A 19,164-nucleotide genomic window follows, 5' to 3' on the forward strand; every position below is an offset into this window, starting at 1 on the left:
CTGCATTAGACACAATGGCCACCTCTGTGAATGATGCAAAATCTTCATCCTTAGGGTGTATAACAGATTAGAATAAAGAGGTAAATTGAGGACAGAATAAGAAAGGTCTTGAAGGTCAGAAAAAGGCATTTACAGTGTAATTTGCTTATCAACTGAACGGTTTTGATAAAGGACTAAAAAAATCAGTTTTGTGCTAAAGAAAGACTACTCTCTACATATCTACATTGGAAATACAGAGACTCAGGCAGGGCAAGATTGGAGGCAGTGAGATATGTTAGGAGGCTGTTGAGAAAATTATAAGACATTCTGGAATTAGTACAAGTAAATCATGCTATATCCATACAAATGAACCCTATACAGCCAGTAAAATAGTCTGGCATGTCTATGTTAAAGAAGTAATCTAAAAGTAAAACAAGAGTCTACTGTCTGAGCTGGATCCAATCAGTTTGTGGTATTTCTCTGAGAAAACAGTCCAAGCCTTGTATTATACGGCCCCTCAATAAACACACTAGGCACAGGCGGCCTGGCTAATGTCTCTGCTTGGTAACATACTTCTTCCAGATCTTTATATTTTGAATGTAGAGAAACAAACCAGAGCATTGGTAACAGAACCAAGTGACATAAATTAATTTATTTTATCAAATGCTTTGTAAGTATAAACATATTTAATCCTTGTATAAAACCATTTCAGTTAAAATCAAAATATTTTAAGATTAAAAACAGTCAGATACTATTACAAAACCCATTTTCTTCAGGCACAGAATGGTTAATGATCTTGGCCAAAGTCGCATAGCTAATAAGAAGCACAGCTGTGATTCTCACCAGCTGCTGGTTCCAGAATCTGTCCTCCTGTCCTCTGTGCTCTGCTGCTCTGAGTTGGCATGTCCTCTCTAACATAGCGCAAGACATCTTGCAGATTCACCTCCTTCAGAAGTGTGTGGAGTTAGGAAGGGGATGGAGCTAGACAGAGTCCCAAGCCTGAAGAGATGAGGCAGAAGAATTCTCTAATTAACCGACAATGCCCCCACATCTACAAACATTGAGTCTATTGTATTAATTACTTTTAAATGTGAACAGCACTCCTCATTATACACAGAAAGCTAAGCTTGCCAGAGCTTTAGTAAATCATCTTGATTTCCTTGGGTTCTTCATCTATAGTGGAAATAGCTCCTAGTTCATTGAGTTTTATGAAATTAAAGCATTTTGTAAAGTATCTATTTTGTTAGCACGTATTTTAGCAAAGCTCTGCCAGCTCCCTGAAGGTGAGAGCTCTGCTATGAATTGCTCCTTCTAATAAAGGAAAATGTCTGGAAAGTGGGCAGAAGTCAAACTTCAATGTCTTTGAATTGAACCCCTGCTACATTCTGAATGCTAAAACAGCTTAAAATATTCTTCTTTAAAAATACATGTTATCAAAAAGACTTGAGAATTTCAGAGTCTTAATTTAAGCTCCATTAGTTTCTTCTAGCAAGTTTTTTTTTTTAATTTGGAATCTTTGGATGATAAGGGAAAATATTCAGTTACAAGGAACTTTTACAAGGCTCTAATGCTGTCCAAATAGGCCAGTTGTTCCCAGGTGCTCAATAATTAACAAGTGAGTCAACACACTGCACAAACATTTTCTTTGGTTTTCAAGCTCTTGTTTTTGCTCAGCTTCTCTTGTATATTCCTGGACTCAGGTCTGAGGCAGCACCAGGGGGCGCTATTGGAGGGAACAGAAACAGCACTTTCCAGGAAAGATCCAATCGTGTTACTAGTTTGTTTTGCCCTAATTTTAACTTTTAATTAAACTATTTAAAACTGTGATACAATATGTATCGGATACAGATATGTGTTCAGGGAGTACATATTTCCAGGGAAAAACAATGCTGTGTAGAAAAAGAGAACACTAAGCACTAGAAATTCTTGTCTACTTATGATTTTTACTATCTGTAAGACCTTGGAAAATCTACATAACCTTTCTCCACCTCAGTTTCTTTATCTTTACAGTTTGGATACAGCATTGATGCACATCACTGGTACACACAAAAATTATTTTGAAAACTGCCAAATAAATGCTAATATTCATTCTTGCTCCCAATTCAATTCAAGAAATAGTACAGTAACCTTTGACCTAAGCACTGTGATCTGATATGCAAATGAATATGGCTCAAATTGCTTTTGTGCCAGTTGCTGTCTATCTCAGATAAGGCATTAAAAAAAATAAGGAAGAGAACCTGAAAGATGACTGCTTGGGAGCTCCACTGAGCTTTGCATCAGATGAGACCTTTGACTAGCTTTTAATCTCCAAAGTCTTTGCCACAAAACAAAGTGACTAAAGGTTATTATGGTTTATATTTCAAGATACTTACTGTTCATGAAGGACCTATGTTCTGCCAGGCTTTGTGTGAGGTACTTATGACTTTTGTAAACATTTAATTCTCATATCACCCTTGCCAGATAAAGGCTGCCATTTAACAAATAACTAAATTGAATCTTAGAGAATTTAAGTAACTTGTCAAAGTCACAGAGCTAGGAAACCCAATTCTGCTCAGAAGATGAAAAATAAAAGGATAAGAATTAAACTACCACCCATTTAATAGACACACAAAAAAACACCTATTGCTAAACCATGACCATGGGTTTGGAGGCTGAGTTGCAGTATGTGGATTAGGCTCAAGATCAAGCACCTATAATAGCCCCAAAGATGACCTATTTTCATTCAGTTTTTGGGAAATAGAATCAACCAGGTGAGTAACTCTGCCTCTATTTAGGGAGTTAAGGAGAGGAAAGTAGGGGATGGACTGACTTGGGGACTGGATGTTCAAATTCTCCTTCCCCTGAGTATACCTGCATTGCTATAGTATGGTACACAGGGTGCCTGAAAGAGGTACAGAGAAAGTAATGAAGAGTTTGGAAGGACAAGCTTAATTTTAGTGTCTGCAATAGTGGTGGGCTTTGTGAAGGAAGTGCTCTTGGAGTCTTTAAAAATAAGTCGGTTTAGTGTTAACAGGGTCAGGAAGGAAAAGAAAATAGAAGGGATAGTCTAGTTGGAAGGGACAGTTTTTTTAATGCATTCAAGAAATATTTATTGAGGACCCACTATGTGCCTGGCACTGTTCTAAGCACTGAGTAATGAACAGAACAGGGAAAAAATCCCTGTTCTCACAGAGTTTACATTTCAGTGGGTGGATGAGACAACAAACAAGACAGATATATAAATACAATATTTAGGTGGTGGTAAGGAAAAAAAAATATTGGGAAAGGAGTTAGGGAGAGTGAGGTGGAAATGCAACTTAGGCAGAATATCCAGATAAGTCTCACAGAGAGGACAATATTTAAGTAAAGACCTAACTCGGGGGAGGGAACAGGTTCTATAGATCTCTGAGGCAGAACATTCCAGGATGAAAGAACAAGAAGTATAAGGGCCTTGAGGCAGAAACACACCTGGCATGTCTGAGGGTCAGGGAGGAGGTCAGTGTGGCTGGAGAGGAATAATGTAAGTGCAGAGTAGCCAGAATGGAGTCACAGGGTAAGGCTGGAGCACCATGAGCCAAACTCCAAATGTCTTTCATGGTCATTGCAAGGACTTGACTTTTACTTTTGATAATAAGGGAGCCACTGATAACTTTGATCAGAGGAGCCTCATGATCTGACATATTTTAATGGAATTTATCTGGCTATTTTATTGAAAATCAGCTTGAGTAGCCAGATGGACAAAGATAGGAAAGAGACCAGTTAAAAGACTGTTGCTATAATCCAGGCAGGGAATGATATATCTTGAACCTGGCAGAAGTAGATTAGAAAGAAAATGTTTAATTCTGGATGCATTTTGAAAATAGATCAAATAGGAGTTGAGAAGTTATGAAGAGAAAAAAGAGGAGTCAAAAGTGCCACCAAAGTATTTGACAGCACCTAGAGGAATGGAGTTTCCAGCAATATGAGAAGAAATGTGGAAATACAAATAGACTCAGCATAGAGAAGGACATTGTAAGGTTTGGTTGGTAGCCTGAGGCCAGTGTTACCTTGAGAAGGAAGCAGGATTCCTCATCTTACCCTTATGTCAGAATGAACCATGCTGGTTTTCCTAGCAGTCCTCTCTGCTCATGGAAACTTAGAGAGCCAGCAATCAAGAATAGGATAATATATCTCTAAAGTTTAAAAACTTATCAAGAACCATGCTATCTTTGGAGAGTTACTTTTTATTCCACTTAAAGAAAACTTCACAATATGACAAACTCTGTCATTACCTGGGCTTCCATTTCACCTTATTACTATGCTCCTTCTATTTGTCTCATTCCTTTGCATTCTTCAGTCACTGGACCTGGTAAGAGATTCTGCCTCCTAAACACTCATGACCATAACCATGGCCCCTACCCTAGTGAAGGTCATTTTCAGCTACCGCCAGGATTGTGGCAGTGTTTCTTAACATGTCTTCCTGACTCCACTCCTATAGCCCTTTAAATCTTTCTCCGTACTGTAGCCAGATGGGTCTTTCTAAAAGAGAAATCTTATCAGGTTGCTTACATTTTAAACACTATAAAAGATTCTCATGCTCTTACAATAAAGTATAGCAAACTGACAGTAGCTTAATCAGTCCTACCTTCTCTATTACTTCAGTTCTCCCCATTCTCTCACTGTCCATTCCATGATCTGGCCATTCCAATCTTCTGAAATTTCCCAAATGTGCTCTATCTAGTGTGTGTACCTCCAGACATGCTGGGAACACTCTTCTCCTACTCTTCTTCCAGCTGACACTCAACCATAATGCCAGGTTTAGTGAACTTCTGGGTCTGGTGTCCCTTCTGATTCAGTCCTACCTCAGCACTTGCCAAACCAGATGCTTATCTGCCCTCTAGACTCTAAGAAAACAGGAGCAAAAATCATGTCCATCTTGTTCAACATTTTCCCCCACTCACAGCAAGTTCTGAGCAGTGAGAAGAAACAGGCACTCACTCCATTTTTCCTGAATCAATAACCCATACCCAGTGTTAATTTTTTAATGTCAATTCCCCTCTTTGGGCCTCTATAGATTTTAATTCCACTTATATTACAGATTTATCACCTTATGCCTTTCACTGTAGTTAGATAATTTATCTCTATTATTGCACAAGTTTCTTCTTAAGTGCAGAATCCGCGTTCATTCATCTTTGTAGTTCCCCTGTCTCACCTGCCACACAGCTTTATGTATGCTCAGACTCCAATAAATGTTTGCGGAATTAATTAATGAATTAATTGTGTTTAAATGTTATATTTCATAATTTCCAAACAGTCCAGTTTATGGAGAGCACATACTTTGAGGTTCCAAGTGGCAGGTGAAAAATCTAAATTGGTAAGTTGAGGCAAGATAGTGGGAGATCAAGTTTGCTTCCGTGGTGATTTGGAGATTTGTTGAGGGTTTCTAAATCATGGAAGTATATTATCACAGCACAGTTCAAGATAGATTAATTCATCCTTATGATAACTTTTGTGGTAGAGAAATTCAGTGCTATCCTATATCCATTCCCAGAATCTGTTAATGGGGTAACTGAATCTTGATACTGTTGGGGATTCAGGTCCTTCAGGATTTGGAGGAAACGACCTGGAAATAGAAGACAAGTATTAGGCATAGTAGTTGGCTCCTGGGTCTTAGTATTGCCTCTTGTTCTAACTCTAATATCGTTCCACTGCATTTTCTAATTATTTAGAGTCATAGATATCACTATAGTGGAATTAAATCTCAGAGTTAATTCCTAATTTGTTTCCCAATAGGTTCTCTGACTCTGAGAACACATCACGTTCAAGATTCCAAAATGGGATTTGTGATCAATGCAATCTATTCCATGGCCTATGGGCTCCACAACATGCAGATGTCCCTCTGCCCCGGCTACGCAGGCCTCTGCGATGCAATGAAGCCTATCGATGGACGGAAGCTTTTGGACTCCCTAATGAAAACCAACTTTACTGGAGTTTCTGGAGATACAATCCTATTTGATGAGAATGGCGACTCTCCAGGAAGGTATTGTTACAATTCCCCTCTAGACAATAGAGCCTGAACAACAGACATCTCTTGATCCTGAGGTGCTGTTTCTCTCATTTGTGGTTATCCAGGCATCCTGGCCGTGTTTGACTACCTCTGACACCACAAAGTGAGTAGAGCCCTATTTCCTGTGGCCAGGGAAAAGTATGGATGCTGATGTGTAAAACATGGTCTTGGAGTCATCCCCACATTTCAAAGATCTAAACACAGAGGCAGGAGGCTCACATTATCACAGATGATCAAAAGCAAGTTCTGTTGCCATGTATTCCATGTATTCCATTGTCTTCTTGGGTCATAGAACTATTCTGAAACAGGAACAATTCAATTTCCAGTAATCCAGAAATAGGCATGAGGTGCTGTTATATTGTTTGCTGTACCTACAGTGAGTTATAGGTCATATTTTATTTTATTATCCTCCAAAAGGAGCACTTTCTCCTTTCTCAAGGCCTAAATTGCTTTTTTTCTCTGAAATTTTACCCTCCATTACTTATAGAGAGGAGCCTGAAAATATGGATTTACTCATAATTATATGTGAGCCTCCAGGGAAAGTCATTAAGTACCTCAAACTTTCAGAATTCAAATCTTTTTCATACTCCAAATTCTTAAGTGACTCTATACATGGAATGTCTAATCCATGAGAGATAATGTTATTGAAATGGTATTCGGAGATGTAGCAGGGCTGAGTGTTCACTCTGCCTTGCTCTAGATCAACTGGGGTCCTTTGGTCTCCGGCTGTAAAATCCCAAGTACTCTTCCAGTGACACATTATGCTGACAGCTCTGCTTGCAGAGCATGACCTTATATGTTTGCAGTCGAGTGTGGCCAAGCAGGTGTCATGACCCTCCATGACTTGCAGCCCAGGTGCCTACACATTGTGCCAGTCTCCTTGGTTTAGCTTGTTTTCCATATCCCTGAGGTAAGCTGGAGCTTGTCTCTGCTGCAACTCTTACCTTCTTACAAGAGGAACTTCCAAGTGACAACTAGTATTAGGTCATGAAGCTAAAAGAAAAGCTGGATATTTTCTCTTTTCTAGAAACATGAAGATTATTGCTCCAGGCAAGCCATTAGCTAAGATTAACTGACTTTTCATATGTGGTTATCTAATTTTTGACTACTCAGTATATCCGTTGTGAGAGGGTGAAGGATTCAGAGTGGGGAGGAGAAATACAAATATTTTCCCAAGGTTAAAGTAACTTGGCGTTTTAAGTAACTCTTCTTGGGGCAGGTGGACCAATGAGTTCAGTCTTTGGACTAAGGTCAAGGTCTATGCTCTGGCATCTATGCAGGGATTTATCATTCTTCTGTGTATCCCTACAGTACTGACATCATCTTGGGACTTGTTCACAGACTTTGATAATTACAGCTTCACCAATTCAAAGCATTTCCATATTATATACCCAAGCCAGTTCCACAAACTGGATAGTGAAGAATGGTTCAGCTCTATCCCTATGGGAAACCTTAATGAGTTTGAGGGAACATCACTATCTCATTTACAATCCTCCAAATATGCTTGTAATGGGGCACATTTCCAACCTTAGTTCTTAGTCTTCTTTTGGGACATGAATTTCTTTAAAATTAAGATAAAAAATTATAGTTATTCTCTCATTGACAATACACATAACATTTTACAAACAATTTGTGGGAATTTACAGTTGTTTAGAGATTTTCCATGTATTACTAAGGTTGGGTATTATATTAGCCCATTAATAAATGATCAGAATTGGCCTCTGAGGGCATGAGCCAGACTTGGGGGAGAAAAAAAAAAGGTGGTTTGCAACTTTTTTTTTCCAACTAATCCAGTTATATTTACAAAATAAATAGAACTAACATTTATTGAGTGTGTGTCCTTAGTCAAACGATAAGTCCTTGCATTTTAATCCTGAGATAAGTAATGTTATTATTCTCATTTTCAGCTAAAGGTTTACAAGCACAGACTTACAGAGGTTGAATGACTTGTCCAAAGACACAGTCTAGTGAAATGATAGTCAAGATTCTTACTCAGTATGCTGGGCTTCACCCCTTAACCATATATATATAACATGCTGCCAACTAATCAACCAGAATCACAATGAAAAAGACATTATTTTGTATGTATTATGTTGTTATTTCTGTGGATTAAAATCTACAGTGCTGCTGGATCAGAAACATTTCAAACTGGGCAACAGACCAGGGGAACTTGGAGTGATCAAGTGTTCCCTTAAAATGCCAGCATCACAGAGAAGCTGCCACCGCCCTCAGGCACACACACTTGTGGGTCACTGGAGAGTAAACTAGAATCATGGTTTTTATACTTCATGTCTAATTAGACTACTGTCAGTTCACATTGCTTTAACAAAACCCCTGGTGCCAGGTGTGTTAGAGAATTCAAAAGTTTTGAATTTACAAAAGGTTATGCAGCCCTCTAATGCTTCCAACACATGGTGGAAAAGCACTTCTTAATCAACACAGTAATATTTCTGCAGCAAAACATACACATACTCACATGGAGTGTGATAAATAGACTATAAATAGACTCATGACAGTGTAGGTCAAGTTTTGTCACTCGATAAGTTCAGATTGGGTCATGTTATACTGCCAAGTGAGTTATTTAAAAAAAAACTTTAGTTTTCAGAGCTCTGAAGATTTAAGATTTATAAATTAGAAATATGGACCTTTACCACTTACTGTCAACCATATAGATCACAGGTCAGCAAACTATGGTCTGCAGACAGAATCGAGTCTGCTGTCTTTGTAAATAAGGATTCGTTAGAATACATTCACACTCACTTGTTTAGATACTGTTCATGGTTGCTTTCACATGACATTAGCAGTGTTGAGAAGTTGCAACAGAGATAATTTCCTTTGGCCCAAAATATTTACTGTTTGTCTCTTACAGCAAAAGTTTTCTGACCTCTGGTATAGCGTTCATTGGAAACTAAAGTTTTGGAGGCCTCATCATGGCCTTGGATGGATCATAATAGAACAGAGGAAATATGGGGAATCTATGTTAGACCAATGAGTATTTAAGGCAAAAGTTTTAACATTATATTGGGGAACTTACAAATGAATGTAAAATATGTGAATGCAAAATATTTGACAACATGAAGGACAGGGGTATAGAATTATATAAGGGTAAGGTTCTTATATTTTACATTAAGTGGCACATTAACTTTCAGCAGAAGTTAAGATAAATTTAAAGTGCATATTGTAATCCCTTAAACACCCACTAAAATGTTAATGCAAGGTGAAGGGATTAGTTTAAGAACATATGTGCATAACCTGTAGACACAGAAAACAGTGTGGTGATGGCCATCAGGAAGACAGATGAGGGCTGGGAGACAGAGGGAGGCAAAGGGGGATGGGAAATGGAGACATCTGTAATAGTGTAAATACAAATAAAGTTTTTAAAAAGTCAATAGAGGAATTCTAAAACCAAAATTATTCCAAAAGAAGTCAGGAAATGAGGAACAAATGGACAAAAACAAATGTGACAAATAGTAAACAAGGGTAGAACACTAGAAATTTGCAGATACTGAGCTGGTTTGCACACTGATTCTTGTTATGTGGCTCTGCCCATAAAAGGACCATAGAGATGATCTGTTTCAACGTCCTAACTACCCTGGGAGAAAGTTGAATTTCAGAGAAAGGAAGAGGAATGCTCAAGGTAACACAGACCATTGGTAACAGAGAAATGACACTACACAGACCTTAGGCCTAATCATCACATAAGAAGAATTATTAAATTGTTTTCATTGTCTTTATATTACATTTGAAGTGATTCTGTATATACAGTTGAAAGGTTTCATTATTAAAGTTACCATTAAAGTTTTGGGTGAAACCAACTCTGTGGTCTCTAAAGAGAGACCATAATCTGTGATTATATAACCCCAAAGGCATAGACTATTATGTGCTTGGAGTGTCCATTATGTTGGCCAATAGAAAATTCATCACATATTTAAGAATTAACCTTTTTCTTTTAAGAAGCACTTCAGCACCTGAATTATAGACTGGGAGGGCCTTAGGAGCCATGTAAGCCCAATAATCTGCACAGTGCCCCCCACCAAATGATGCTTCAGTTCCTTCGACAATAGTCTTGCTTCAGCCCCTTGGCTGAGTTCAGAAGCTCACTGTTTCTGAGGAAGCCTGCTCTAATTTTCAGAAAGTTATTTTTTTAACTGAGCACTGCCTTCCTTTAGTTTCTATTTATGCTTTAATAGAACATTTTCCCCTTTTGGTTAAAATATATTATAGATTTTCTTGGAACAATATATAAAATTAAGTAAATTTTTTTTTCAGGTATTTCAACTTGAAATTTTGGTCAGTTAAAGTGGTAGCTGAAGGAGGCAAAGGGTTTTCATGTTTATTTTTTGAAATCTAGATCCCTTCAGTTTTTACCATTTTCCCTATGCGAAACAACAACAAAAAAAGCATGGATATAGCTATAAGAGCCTTAAATTGTGGAGTAGTTCAGATTTCTGCAATATTTAAACAATGGGAAGCTGATCCCGTAGCTCTGTCGAGTAGATCCAGAGCGCAGTGGAGCCTAAAGGCTGAGATTAGGTCTGGCTCTGCTACTAGCATGCTCTGCATCTTGGTCATACTCATTAGCCTCGCTGAGCTTCAGTTCCATTATCTGTAAAATTGATGTTTGGGACTAGGTTTTTTCAGAGTTAAGAATTGGTAGAATGGGAGTGATGGCTCATTTGAGGGTGAACAATGAAACCGTCAAAACTGTTCAAATCAGTAGCAGCAAAGAAGGAAGCCTCCTGACACCAGCATTTCTTTCTGCCTCCAAGCCTAGAGTGTTCAAAAGTTACATGCTCACAGAGGCACCTTTTGAAGACCTAGAAGTCCAATGTGTTTGAAGTAGCCAATGACATAATCCATGAGCTCTTTTTGTCTATGTTCTCTGTTCTAATGGCTCAACTCATTGTATACTTATAGTAGCCATGAGATAACTGGCAGTGAAAAGACGTAGGATTCAGTTTTGTTTCCCATAGATCGTACTTTTGGTTTAGAAATGGAATTTAGACAGTTACTCAGAATTGTTACCGACTACAAATACAACACGGTAGAATAATCCTTAAGCCACTGAACAGCCAACAAAAACTTAAGAATGAGTTAACATTCTGAAAAAAAAATAGTACAGTAAAAAATGTGATTGGGCATGAAAACAGAGTGGTATCATTTTACAACGTTCATCCAAACAGGTGGATGTCAGGACTGGTCTTAGTATATATGTCCTGAGCATTGGTCTGAATATGCTAATCTGGCAACTTGAACCCAAAAGCCAGAAAGTTTTCCATCCATGTCATTTTCCACATAACTAAATATGCTGAGCATGGGAAGTTGCAGGAGGTATTTATAAGAGTCCATCTTCCAGTCCTATAAACCTTGAGAGGGAAAGTCATAGGGTAATACGTGAAAACTTCGTGTAACTAAGACATACCTATAGATATGTCTGATACAGCCACCAGCCTGCAGTGACAGCGGAATGCTGCGGATGGCTGGTTGAAACAGGAGAAAAACATACACAGGGACAACTGGGTCCTGTGAAGAAATAGGGATGAAATGGCCACTCTCTCTAGTGGAGAGTGCCATGACCACCCTCTGTAGTGGAGAGCATGCCACTTTCCCACCAAAGCAAGCTTTTATTAAGAATGCAGATACAGTTTGTGGATTACATACAGTCTGGCAGGGAAGATCAAAAGGAATAGGTAGCTTTCAAAGGTGCTAGTAGATCTCCCGCTGGGATTCTGGGCTGAGAGTTTGTGTTTTATCACCTAAAAAGACTACAGGACCTAAAAGGTTACTCTCGTTTCCTGCCTGTGCCTTCATATTCTAATTCAATAGCATCCTCCAGCAAGCAGATCTCACAGGATCTTGCATATTCTATGTCCCAGGCCTGATTACCCCAAGGGTCCACCATCTCTGGTCTGGACTGCACCATCCCTGCTATTTCCTTAGGCCTGAGTTGTGCAGAGGAGAGAAAGGCAGCCAGGAGACTTGGATTTCTCACAACTAAGAACAAAGACTCAGGTTTTGATGAAGCCAAGGGGGGCAGGGGTCAATGTCGATCACCCCTTCATTTCCACAGCCCCCCAAGTCCTTCCCTGAGGCCTCCACGTGATCATGCCTGTCTTAGATGATTCCCTCCTTGGGAAATCTTACCCATCAATGGCTAACTGATCAAGCATTGGAGGCCAGGCACAGAACAGGCAGCATTCATGCCAGGGGAATAAGTTGTGTCTCCTTAGTGTCTCCTGGTTCAAGGGTCTCTCACTCAGCTTAAGTCATGGGGGGTTACAGCTTCCTGAGACCAGGCAGGGAAGACCCCAACATATGTCTACAAGAAAGGACATAGGGATGGCACTTCTCCAATGTCCTCAGACTGAAAAGTTATTTCAGAAGTGCTTCTGTGGTAATGTTCTTACATGGAAGAAAAATCATCTAGACACACACATCAATTTTCCTTCTTTATATCTCTACCCCATACTCAAAATAAAAATAACACCTAATAAGGGCAAAGAATTCACAAGGTACTAGTATATCCCAGGATTTTTTGCATTGCATGAGGTACTTTAGAAGCAATTTTCAGGCTTATTTTAAATATCACTCCTGTAAATGTCTTTACAGAATGAATTTAGCCATTGATTAAGAATAAATAATAAGGGAAAAATCAGGCCCTTTTCAAATTACCCCCAAATTCCCTATACCTGAAGACAATATTAAAACTTACCAAATTTCTCACTTGGTTAGAAAAGGAAAATTTTATTTTCCTTGAGTGAAGATGAAAACCTTTTCATCATTTTTTGAAGTCTAACAGTAGTACTTGTTTAAACCTCTTGAACTTACTTCAAAACTTGTCTCTTATCCTGCTAAGGTCAAGTCACCTTCTCACATGGCATTATTTTCTATTTCAGGTATAGACTTGAATATTTTTTTAAAGTGGTCTCTGAAAAAAAAGTGAAACATACAGGTTTTTTGTTATTCTTAGTGTAGTCATGGAAAATTCCAGTATCACTGATATGACAGTAGATACATAGTTTGGGATGAAATGTATTGCTTTTTCATAGCTGAGATTTTCTATTGTTAGCTGAGTAATTATTATATTCTTGTTCCTAAGGTATGAAATAATGAATTTCAAAGAAATGGGAAAAGATTATTTTGATTACATCAATGTTGGAAGCTGGGACAACGGTGAGTTAAAGATGGATGATGATGAGGTGTGGTCCAAGAAAAGCACCATCATCAGATCTGTGTGCAGTGAACCATGTGAGAAAGGCCAGATAAAGGTAAAACAGGGTCTATGTTCCTTTATTTCTTGTTGTAAATTCAAAAGTGTTCATTGTCTTTGGCTACTGTTTAAAATTTTAGAAACTTGTTTTATCTTATATACTGTAAGCTTCCAAATGTCAGAAACTGTACTTTTTACTTTTTTCTCATTAATTCCTTGTGATATCTGGTATGACCCACAATAATCTTAGTACTTGGACTCATTGAACCAATTGATAAGTCATGTTTGCCCACACTCTTTCTACCTATGAGAGTTTTTAAAGACATATTTCCTGGGAGTACATAGTTCACAGTTGGAACTCATATTAACTTGTAATTATCTTAACAACTATTTATCAAACTCCTACTAATGTAATAGTTTATATCAATGGAGAAAAATAAGTAAGACACCTCTACTGCTGGAAGAGTTACAATCTAGTTGAAGAAGAAGATATCATGGGCACAGATAAGTAATGTTGTGTAAAAATGCGATGATTTCATTAAGAAAGAAAAGAAGGGAACTATATAAATTCATATAAAGGGAAGGGAAAGATTTCTTCTGAATAAAATGTCAGACATTGTACCACAAACAATAGCTATGATTTCAGAGAGAGATGAGGGGAAATGCAATAATTACTTCCTGTTCTAGTAAAAGAACATTAATAGGAAAGGCATAGAAGTGGTCAGGTTTTCTGAAATAATTGTGAATAATCTAGGGTATATTGCTTTAAATACTTGTTATAAAAGAGAAAGTTAAAATAATATATTGAATCCATATTAATGAAGAGTTCTAAATAGGTTGAATTTAATTTTATTAACCAGGGGTTTGAGAATAATTTTGACCAAGATGTTGACATACACTGGGCTATAGTAGGTGAAGATTCATGAATAGAGGTATGAAACATAAGTAACGAAAGAAGAGACAAGTTAGAAGTACACTGTGGTTAGAAAGGCCCTGAATTGTGCAAGAAACAATGAGAATGGAAAGGGAGCAAGGATGTTTGAGATGAACTTATTGAGGTAGACGCTACCAGCCCTGGCTACTATTTGGATGTAAGGTTGGAGAAGAGAAAGAAGTCTGAGACAATCATCTGTGATTCCTAGGCTTAGTAACTAAAGAGCTCCATTGTCAGGAACAGAAAAATGGAAATGGATTTACGGAAAAGGCAATAGGTTAGTCTGGGGTGTTGGTTTTGAGATATCTAGTCAGTGGTAGAAAATATTGGTCTTTAACAAAGAGAAATAAGGCTGAAGATACAGATTTGGGAATTAATTGAACAGAGCTAAAATGGAAGCTATTTGAGGAGATGAGATCACTGCACCTGAAAGTACAGAGAGAAAATAAACGTACACCAAGAATAGAGATCTTGAACAAGGTCTGCAAAAAGGAACAAAAAGTAGAGAATGAACAGCCACAGGGTCAGGGACATATAAAGAACCAGAGAGCACGGTGTCATGTAAGGTAGTCATCAATGGAAGAGAGAGGTCAAGGAGAGAAGGACTGAAGGAAAGACATAAAAATTGGGGTTAGCCCTTCACTTGGGGCCTTCTGGAAACAGGAGCCTGCCAGATTAAACAGAATAGAATGGTAACTGAGCAATGAGAACTGTATGGCAAAATGCAGGCAAAGGGGTGGTCTGGGAGTTTGAGGACTATGTATAGCTACTTTTACACTAAATAAGGTCTAGCTACATGAACAGGAAACCATCCAGTGAAAGAGGAGGGTGAAAGTATACTAAAAATTAAAAGGAGCTTATCTAATGGGATATAATGCCCTAGGGGAAGAAAAACAAAGTCAAAATAAGTTATTCATCAAATAGTTATTAAACTACTACTGGACATTTCATGCACTTTATATAACTAGTATAATTAACCTTGCTATTTTCTATCAACCTTACCTTCACACTGTTTAGAACACATTCAAGTTGCTCATTTATTGAATATTTCAGTATCAATTGTAAAGTCTTCAAAAGGTTGTTATGAAGACTTAGTAAGCATTAGACCAGAAAAAAGAATGACAAGGTAAATGAAGATAAGTATAAATTTATTAATACCTGCTAAATCACCCAACAGCTTATGTGGTATCTGAAAATTTCCTCATGTTTTGTTGTGATACACAAGGGTTGGTCAGCTGTGGCCCACAGGCCTAATCTAACCTCCTGCCTGTTTTTATGCAGTTTTATTGAAATCAAGCCATGCTTATTTGTTTATGTAATGCCTATGGCTGCTATAGTAAACAGAATTGAATAGTTGAATTTCCGTAAAGACTGTATGGCCTATAAAGCCTGAAATATTTACTGTCTGATATTTTTCAAAGGGTTTGCTAACCTTTAATGCACAATGACAGTCTGCATTTTGGCCCATCATCTTGCAGCTAAACACTTCATGTGAAATTCTTTACGAACTCATTCAGAATATCAATTGCTCACAGTTTCCAGTTCCTCCTGTAGAAATATTACCCTACGTAATTACTCCATGGGCTCTGTCTTGGCCCTTCACAGCAATAGTTTGAACATGTAACTTCAAAATGCCAAATGGCTGATTTGAGAGATTTCTTTATAATACGTTTTGTTTCACACCATTTCATATAGAGGCCTTGAGGGCATCTACAGATTTTGGTATCTACAGGGAGTCCTGGCAACAGCTGCCTGCAGAAGGGACAACTTAAGTTTTTGTTGGCATCAAAAGTTATATGTGAATTTGGATTGTGCCAGGTTGGGGGAGGAGGGTTGGTGCCCCTGACCTCCATGTTATTCTAGGGTTAAATGTATATACTTTTCTACTTCATTCTACTAGGAATAATTTATACAATAGAAGAATTTGATTCCCTATTGTAATAGTTTAAACACTAGTTAATTTGTAATATTTATTTAGTCATTTTGATTCCAAAGTCTATTCTCCTAACCAGATCTTATTTTCACTCTATTAAATATAAAATTTACAACATTTTCTTAATATGGTTTAAGGCTCTCACTTTGCAACTTCATTAATAATAGCAATATCATATGGCATTGTTCAGATTTACTCATTTAGAGTCCAAGAAAGGGAATTAGTACAGCAAAGGTTCAAATATGTTACATATATTTATTCAGAATGAAAGCACCACTACTTCTAGGATATTCAGAAAAGAATTGAAATTACTTTGAAAGAGAATTGTCACCACCTCTTGTACTCAAAATGAATGTGAGACAGAACATACATAACAAATGAAAAAAAGTAAAACAAGTCAGTTTCGAATGATCAGAAGACATATTAGTTGTCACTACTGATACAAAAAAGGGGTGTAATGTTTGAATTAATCTTGAAATATAACATGAACTTATTTTGGTAAAAAAAGATGAAATTCACAAGCCAATATGAACTGAACCACAGGAAGTCAGCATATTTCTAGAGGGAAAAATGCAACTGCTCTTGTTTGCTCAGCCCTGCAAAGAAAAAGAATCCTGCAGTATTTGAAATGTGTCTGAAGCATTACTAATAACTATAGTTTTACCAGCATGGTTGAAATTACCCCCAAAATGAAGTTAATGTCTCTATGTGAATATTTATATGCATACTAATAATAAAAGAGTTAACATTTTACTGTTGTACAGTTGACAAATTACTGTGATATACTTTTAATCTTTTTAATCTTTATGTTCCTAAACAGAGACCTGTGCAAAAATGACATACTATCCATCCAGATAGGTTTTTGTCATACTTTGCCTATCAGTGGAATAGTTCCATTTATAAAGTTTTATACATCAAAAAGCTTTGAATTTAACCAGGCTGTCCATTAATTCATCTCTGAAAAAGTTAAGAGGAATTTAATTATAGCTACTAAGCATAGTAGCTATATTTAGTAGCTACTAAAATATATAGCATTAAAACGTAATCCTCAGGAAACCTTATAAAGGTAGGTATATTTAAACAGCAATGGCCTTGGTTTGAAGAAACAGGGTCAGATGGAGGATGCACAGCTACTTAGTGGATACAAGCGATAATAGAACCATGGTGCCTTTTGATCGCCAGGCCAGTACTCTTTCCTCTACATCTTTCAAAATATCATGAACTCAATCTTTATATAGACCAATAAGGCTCAGCATTCATGGGCATGACCCTGAAGTCCAAGAGGCACTGTTTGATTCCTCATTTACCCACACATGTTGTGTGAGCTCATGATGCCTCCATTTTCTCTCTAAAACAAAGCAAAAAAAATAAAATAAACCAGTTTTGTTACAAAGGGTTGTTCGAATGTTTTAATGAGGTAACAACTTGTGGCATTCACTAAATAGCCAGTAAACAGCCAATATTACTGTAGAGAATACTTTAGCTTGATTAAACAGGGTCAAGTGAGCAGTTCTGCCTCACTTCTCTGGATGTTTTAAGGAAAGGATAGTTTAGACCCTTTTTGTCACCATTCCCTACCTATATTATTGCAGTGCCAAGAGTCAGCACAAGGAATGGTACAAAAAAAGAAAGAAGTGCCACCTTACAATTGTGTTTAGCTATAGACGTCTGGTCATTGTTATTAGCAAAGGTTCTTAATAGAGTCAGCATCTAAGACAAGGAATAGAGTATGAGGTGTGGAGGGAGGTAGACATCCTTTTCTAAAGAATAATATCTGAGACTCTTACAATTGTTAAATTATTTCAATTCTTTTCTATCACCTAAAAGATCAAATAGATGAAGAGGTATATAATAGTTTCTATGACCTTACCCATGTCCACTTTCATCCCAAGCAAATCAAATTTACTAGAATAAGAAGGGATGGGCTGAATTATTAAACTATGTTTTTAGTAGAAACAGAGACCAAGAGAGGACCTCCAAAAAAATTTCAAAGTCTGTCTCTTCATTCAATACAAATTCCTAGTCATTTTTGATCAATATGGACAGATTGTTCAACTTTAGCAAATATACAACAGTTTTTGCTAACAATCTGCAGCTAGTGGACAGGTGCTAAGGTAAATCCAGAGAACACAAGTTCTTAATTTGAGGGAAAGACAGGCATAGCTTAGGAAAATTCAGTTACATATAAGCATATGTGGATGTATGTGTATTTACATATGAGTACAAACACAGGCACTTATGTACACAGTTAATTTTCCAAAGACTTACATTTAATTTAATTCTTGACCTATCACCAACCAATTTTATGATGTTGAAATGGTTACCTGGCCTGTTTCTTTAATTATATAATGAGAATATTAATACTTATACTGCCTACCTGGTAACATTTGAAATAAGTTGAAAGTAACATTTGAAAGTCCTTTCTGCTTTGTGAAGCAGTACATTTGAATAAAAGATTGCTGGATTTTTATGCATGCAAAAAAAATAATGGTAGTTTTGAATACTTGCTGTAGGTGATCCGGAAGGGGGAAGTCAGCTGCTGCTGGACCTGCACACCCTGTAAAGAGAATGAGTATGTCTTCGATGAGTACACCTGCAAGGCGTGCCAGCTGGGGTCCTGGCCCAATGATGACCTTACAGGTACATGTATCCCAGTGTCAGCACAGATACATTTCTCAAAAAAAAAAAAAAAAAGAAAAAGAAAAAGACACAGGCATGGGAGGAGGGGGTCATTTATCTCCAAGTATTTCTCATCTTGGTGGCCTTGGTTTATGTGACAAAGGATTTCCTTAAGAACAGAAGCCTTCCCAACAACTGGATAATCAGGAAAATCTATAGATCTTACAGAGAGATTGGCCTATATGCCCACCCTCACCACCAAACTAAATCAGAAGCCCCAAGTTTACTACTGGGCATTTTCACCCCATCCTCAAGATACTCAGAAGTTCCTATGCAGGACCCCAGTTTACTGTCATGTGAGGTAGTGAGCGAGAGCTGCTGACCGGGAAGAGACTAAAATACATTACGATGTATCAAAGAGCAAAAGAGTTACACAGAGTTGAGTAGTGCTTTTCTTTAAACCA

The 19,164-nt window shown here is 37.5% G+C and overlaps 1 protein-coding gene across 2 annotated transcripts in view; it reads left to right on the plus strand.

The window, feature by feature from the left end:
- The window catches only part of GRM5 (glutamate metabotropic receptor 5), a 475,733-nt gene that overhangs the window by 376,085 nt on the left and 80,484 nt on the right, over positions 1–19,164 (plus strand). For both annotated transcript variants that reach the window (XM_028516315.2, XM_028516316.2), the window contains exons 5-7: positions 5,731–5,977; positions 13,104–13,272; positions 18,595–18,721. In XM_028516315.2, the coding sequence (XP_028372116.1) occupies positions 5,731–5,977; positions 13,104–13,272; positions 18,595–18,721 (543 nt within the window). The remainder of the gene's footprint in view (positions 1–5,730; positions 5,978–13,103; positions 13,273–18,594; positions 18,722–19,164) is intronic.

Source organism: Phyllostomus discolor, chromosome 6, assembly GCF_004126475.2.
Source record: "Phyllostomus discolor isolate MPI-MPIP mPhyDis1 chromosome 6, mPhyDis1.pri.v3, whole genome shotgun sequence".
Lineage (NCBI taxonomy): Eukaryota > Metazoa > Chordata > Mammalia > Chiroptera > Phyllostomidae > Phyllostomus > Phyllostomus discolor.